The sequence below is a fragment of the Petromyzon marinus genome, unplaced genomic scaffold (assembly GCF_048934315.1).
Source record: "Petromyzon marinus isolate PM22_M1 ecotype Great Lakes invasive population unplaced genomic scaffold, UKy_Petmar_22M1.pri1.0 PM_G_Scaffold_24, whole genome shotgun sequence".
Lineage (NCBI taxonomy): Eukaryota > Metazoa > Chordata > Hyperoartia > Petromyzontiformes > Petromyzontidae > Petromyzon > Petromyzon marinus.
In genome coordinates, this window is record NW_027422806.1 from 969053 (window position 1) to 975000 (window position 5948).

Consider the following 5948-nt stretch of genomic DNA (forward strand, 5'->3'; position numbering starts at 1 on the left):
GTTACACCTCCTCCAGTTACACCTGCTACACCTCCTCCTCCACCTCCTCCAGTTACATCTCCTCCATGACCTCCTACACCACCTTCACCTCCTCCTCCACCTCCTCCAGTTACACCTCCTCCACCTCCTCCTCCACCTCCTCCAGTTAGACCTGCTACACCTCCTCCACCTCCTCCAGTTACACCTCCTCATCCTCCTCCACCTCCTCCTCCACCACCTCCTACACCACCTTCACCTCCTCCAACCACCTCCTCCAGTTACACCTCCTCCACCTCCTCCAGTTACACCTCCTCCACCTCCTCCAGTTACACCTCCTCCACCTCCTCCTCCACCTCCTCCAGTTACACCTGCTACACCTCCTCCTCCTCCACCTCCTCCAGTTACACCTCCTCCTCCACTTCCTCCTACACCACCTCCTACACCACCTTCACCTCCTCCTCCTCCACCTCCTCCTCCACCTCCTCCTCCACCACCTCCTACACCTCCTCCTCCACCTCCTCCACCACCTCCTACACCACCTTCACCTCCTCCTCCTCCTCCTCCACCTCCTCCTCCTCCTCCACCTCCTCCTCCACCACCTCCCACACCACCTCCTACACCTCCTCCTCCACCTCCTCCTCCACAACCTCCTACACCACCTTCACCTCCTCCCCCACTTCCTCCAGTTACACCTCCAGTTACACCTCCTCCTCCACCACCTCCTACACCACCTTCACCTCCTCCTCCACCTCCTCCAGTTACACCTCCTCCACCTCCTCCTCCACCTCCTCCAGTTACACCTCCTCCAGTTACACCTGCTACACCTCCTCCTCCTCCACCTCCTCCAGTTACACCTCCTCCTCCACCTCCTCCTACACCACCTCCTACACCACCTTCACCTCCTCCTCCTCCACCTCCTCCTCCACCTCCTCCTCCACCACCTCCTACACCTCCTCCTCCACCTCCTCCACCACCTCCTACACCACCTTCACCTCCTCCTCCTCCTCCTCCTCCACCACCTCCCACACCACCTCCTACACCTCCTCCTCCACCTCCTCCTCCACAACCTCCTACACCACCTTCACCTCCTCCTCCACCTCCTCCAGTTACACCTCCTCCACCTCCTCCAGTTACACCTCCTCCAGTTACACCTGCTACACCTCCTCCTCCTCCACCTCCTCCAGTTACACCTCCTCCTCCACCTCCTCCTACACCACCTCCTACACCACCTTCACCTCCTCCTCCTCCACCTCCTCCTCCACCTCCTCCTCCACCACCTTCTACACCTCCTCCTCCACCTCCTCCACCACCTCCTACACCACCTTCACCTCCTCCTCCTCCACCTCCTCCTCATCCTCCACCTCCTCCTACACCACCTCCCACACCACCTCTTACACCTCCTCCTCCACCTCCTCCACAACCTCCTACACCACCTTCACCTCCTCCTCCACTTCCTCCAGTTACACCTCCTCCAGTTACACCTCCTCCTCCACCACCTCCTACACCACCTTCACCTCCTCCTCCACCTCCTCCAGTTATACCTCCTCCACCTCATTCTCCACCTCCTCCAGTTACACCTCCTCCAGTTACACCTGCTACACCTCCTCCTCCTCCTCCACCTCCTCCAGTTACACCTCCTCCTCCACCTCCTCCTACACCACCTCCTACACCACCTTCACCTCCTCCTCTACCTCCTCCTCCTCCACCACCTTCTACACCACCTCCTACACCTCCTCCTCCACCTCCTCCTCCACCACCTCCTACACCACCTTCACCTCCACCTCCTCCAGTTACACCTCCTCCACCTCCTCCAGTTACACCTCCTCCACCTCCTCCAGTTACACCTCCTCCACCTCCTCCTCGTGCTGCTCCATCATCCCCACGGTGCCATCGTCGCCATCGTCGTCGTGGCGACCCCCGGCCAGCACGCCACTCTCGAAGCCACTGGAGGGAGCAGAGAAAGTAGGCAAGGGTGACACGCCGTAGCTAGCTAGCATGAGGGTGGAGGTGGTGATGAAGGTGGTGATACGTACCTACCTCGGGTCACCTACAGAAACAACAAAAAACCACTGCGGATGGCCACGTGGAATGTTCGAACGCTCACTGCGGAGGAGAGGCTGCCACTCCTCTGTTAGGAGCTGGACCGGCACCGCCTGGATCTCTGTGGCATTCAGGAGGTCCGGTGGACCGGTTCTGGCTCCTGCTATCATGAGGGGTGGACAGTCCTCTACTCGGGGCAGGAGACTGCCAAAGAACAGGGTGTGGCTTTTCTTCTGAACGCAAGAATGAAGGGGGCGTGGGAGCGTGGCGGTGAGGTGTGGGAAGCTGTAAGCATCAGGCTACTTTGGGCTCGCCTTCCCATCAACCAGAGGCGAGGAGTGGTGGTCGTAGTTACTTATGCCCCCACCGAAGATGAACATCTGGAGGGATGCAGGCAAGGCCAATGAGTCAGATGCCTTCTATGACCTCCTGTCACAGGTGCTAGCTAAAGTGGCCCCTCGGGATAGAGTCATCTTGCTGGGTGACTTCAATGCCCGAGTTGGTCATGATGCTGGCACCTGGTCTGGAGTGATTGGAAGGCATGGACCAGATCAGCTCAATAACAACGGTAGGAGGTTGCTTGATTTTTGTGCAGCCAATGGGCTTGAAATTACCAACACGCTGTTCCGGCATCGGCGCATCCACACAACATCATGGATGCATGCCGGGTCCAAGCAAGAACATCTGCTGGACTACATAGTGACGGACCAGCGGATGCGAGCCCATGTCCTTGACACCAGGACCCACCGTGGAGCTGATCTGCCCACTGACCATCGACTAGTCATCTGTAAGATGCACCTGCCATTTTTCCACTCCGGTAGTGGGTGTACACCCAGGACCCCATTCCAACCTAAGGTGGCATGGTCTCAGCTAGCTGATGAAAGCTGCAAGTGAAAATGTCATCATCACTTGTGGCTGGGGTTGGCATCGTCCCCCACTCCTCCTGATGTCGAGGGGAAATAGGCGGCATTTAGGACTGTGGCTCATGCAGCTGCAATGGCTGATTTGGGAAAACGGTCCAGACCTCCCCAGAGACCCAGGCTGACAGAGGAGGTGTTCAGGCTGGCTGAGAAAAAGCGACAGGCCCAATCTCATTGGCTACAACATCCCATGTCGTAGATTGAGGAGGCTTACCACAGCCTTCGCTTGGAGGTACGGAGAGCCGTGAGGCGCTGCAATGATGGGAGGTGGTTGTGGGTTGCTGAGGAGATGGAGTCTGCCTCAATGGCCCGCGATCACAAATCGCTCTTTAACTCCATCAAAAAAGTTACCTGCAGCGCCATACCTATTACCATCATTAGGGGAAAGAACGGTGATCCAATCTCCGACCCCCAGGAACAGGTTTGCAGATTTGCTGAGCATTTCTGTGAGGCCCTGGGGGAGGGGGAATCTCTCAGCCTGGAAAATGTGGGACAAAGTGGGGATAACCCTGCTGAGGCTGTGATGCCTAAAATATTGTAAGAAGTCACCCTCTGTGAGTGCGCTGGCTGAGGTGCCATCTGTTGAGGAAGTACTGAAGGCGATCCAGAGCCTGAGACCAGGAAAGGCAGCGGGCAGAGATGATCTCCCAAGCGAAATGCTGAGGGAGGGTGGCCTTTGTGCGCAGACTGCCCTACATGACATCTTAACAACAGTCTGGACCACTGGACGGGTTCCGCAGGATTGGAAGGATGCCCTGGTGGTCCCCCTCTTTAAGAAGGGGGACCGCACAGACTGTAACAACTACAGGGGCATCTCAAGGATTATTCAACATCGCTTCGATAGGCATGCTGAGGAGAGGCTTGCGGAGCCCCAATGCTGTTTGAGGAAAGGGCGGTCCTGCAAAGATGCCATTTTTTGTCCGCCTGCTACAGCAGAGGTGTAGGGAATTCCAACAAGACCTACATCTCTGCTTTATTGGCCTTGTCAAGGCCTATGATACCATCAGTAGGCCTGGGCTCTGGATTGTTCTTCGTGCTTTCAGAGTCCCTGACCCTCTGCTCACGATTATTAAGGACCTTCATGATGGTGAGCGGGCCCGGGCAAAACTACGTGGCCAGGAGTCGGAGCCATTCCCTGTACACTTTTGGGTATGACAGGGATGTCCTCTGGCTCGGAGGTACACTACACTATAAACTACACTATACACTCCACTATACACTACACTAAAAACTATACTATACACTACTCAACCACTATACACTACACACTATAAACTACACTGTACACTACACTATAAACTACACTATACACTACACTATACTCTACACTTTACACTAGAGACTACACACTACAAAACAGTACACTATACACTACACTATAAACTAAACTATACACTACACTGTAAACTACACTACACACTACACTATACTATAAACTACTATACACTACACTGTACATTGCACTATACACTACTATACCACACAATTTCCACTACACTATGCACTACTATATACTACACTATACTATACACTACACTATACTATACACTAAACTATACACTACATTATACACTACACTACTATACACTACACTACTATACACTAAACTATAATTGTAAATGTTGTAGTTGTTTTACTCTCCAACACACAACCGGATAGTGTTGAACTAGTATACTACACTATACACTACTATACACTACACTATACTCTACATTATACACTACACTATATACTACACTATACACTGCTATACTCTGCACTATACACTACTATACACTACACTATACACGACACCATACACTACTCTATACACTACTATACACTACACTATACACGACACCATACACTACTCTATACACTACACTATAAACTACACTATACACTACTATACACTACACCATACACTACTATACACTACACTATACACGCCACCAAACACTACTCTATACACTACACTATAAACTAGTAACTAATTGGCACGTTTTGTTTACGTGACACTAAACCTGACAAATTGGCTGTCAGGCGGTGGCGGGTTTGACCACACAGCGTTTATATATTTACGCCACTTAACACAAAAACAAACTCTACTGTGGACAGAATGGGAATGTTGTGTTCGTGCCGTAGCAGCAGGACCTCCCGCGTAGCAGGCGAGGCAGTCAACAACTCCGTAACCACCGTGATGATGATGATGGGAGACACCGCAAACTCTAAAATATACAGCAGCAGCAGCAGACGTGATCAGGGTCTGGGGATCTAACCCTCGACCTCCCGCGTACCAGGCGAGGCAGTCAACAACTCCGCAGCCACCGTGATGATGATGAGAGACACCGCAAACTCTAAAATATACAGCAGCAGCAGCAGACGTGGTCAGGGTCTGGGGATCTAACCCCTGACCTCCCGCGTACCGGGCGAGGCCGTCAATAACTCCGCGTGCCCACACGGGGGCGCTCGCGAGCAGGGAGGCCACCAGGGACAGCGCCGTCAGCGTCGCCGTCCAGCGCACGGAGCAGCAGGAGGAGGAGGGGCCCACGGCGCTGGCGGGGGCGGAGAGCGTCGCCGCGTCGCCCGCAGTCACCGCGCACGAGCGTGGGGAGGTGCAGGAGGTTGGCAGGGTGGTGGTGGCGGTGGTGGTGGTGGGGGGGGTGGTGGTGGTGGGGGCGGTGGTGGTGGTGGGGGCGGTGGTGGGGGTGGTGGTGGTGGGGGCGGTGGTGGTGGTGGTGGGGGCGGTGGTGGGGGTGGTGGTGGTGATGGTGGTGGCGGTGGCGGTAGTGGCTGCGAGAGCAGGAAGACAAGAGAAATTAATGGCGAATGGCGGTTGTTGTCTGTGTGTCTTTTAAAATGTGTGTCTGTGTGTGTCTGTGTCTGTCTCTGTGGAGGAGGCTCGTGAAGGACGCTGCTACTGGGCAGTTGGAGGCAGTCGCCCTCCATCCAACAACAACGGAGGGCGGAGGAGCGACGCTCACAACAACGAGCGGAGCGCCGGGTGGCTAAAGCACAGCAGGTTGGCAC

The 5948-nt window shown here is 54.7% G+C and overlaps 1 protein-coding gene across 2 annotated transcripts in view; it reads right to left on the minus strand.

Annotated features, from left to right (window-relative positions):
• Positions 1 to 1763: 1763 nt before the first annotated feature.
• Positions 1764 to 5948, minus strand: part of LOC142913274 (uncharacterized) — a 20992-nt gene continuing 16807 nt past the window's right edge. The window contains exons 9-10 of one of the 2 annotated variants that reach the window (XM_076060812.1): positions 5345 to 5711; positions 1764 to 1923 (exon numbers count right to left, since the gene is read on the minus strand). In XM_076060812.1, the coding sequence (XP_075916927.1) occupies positions 1818 to 1923; positions 5345 to 5711 (473 nt within the window). In that variant the 3' untranslated portion in view covers positions 1764 to 1817. The remainder of the gene's footprint in view (positions 1924 to 5344; positions 5712 to 5948) is intronic. The other variant, XM_076060813.1, reaches the window with a different exon arrangement.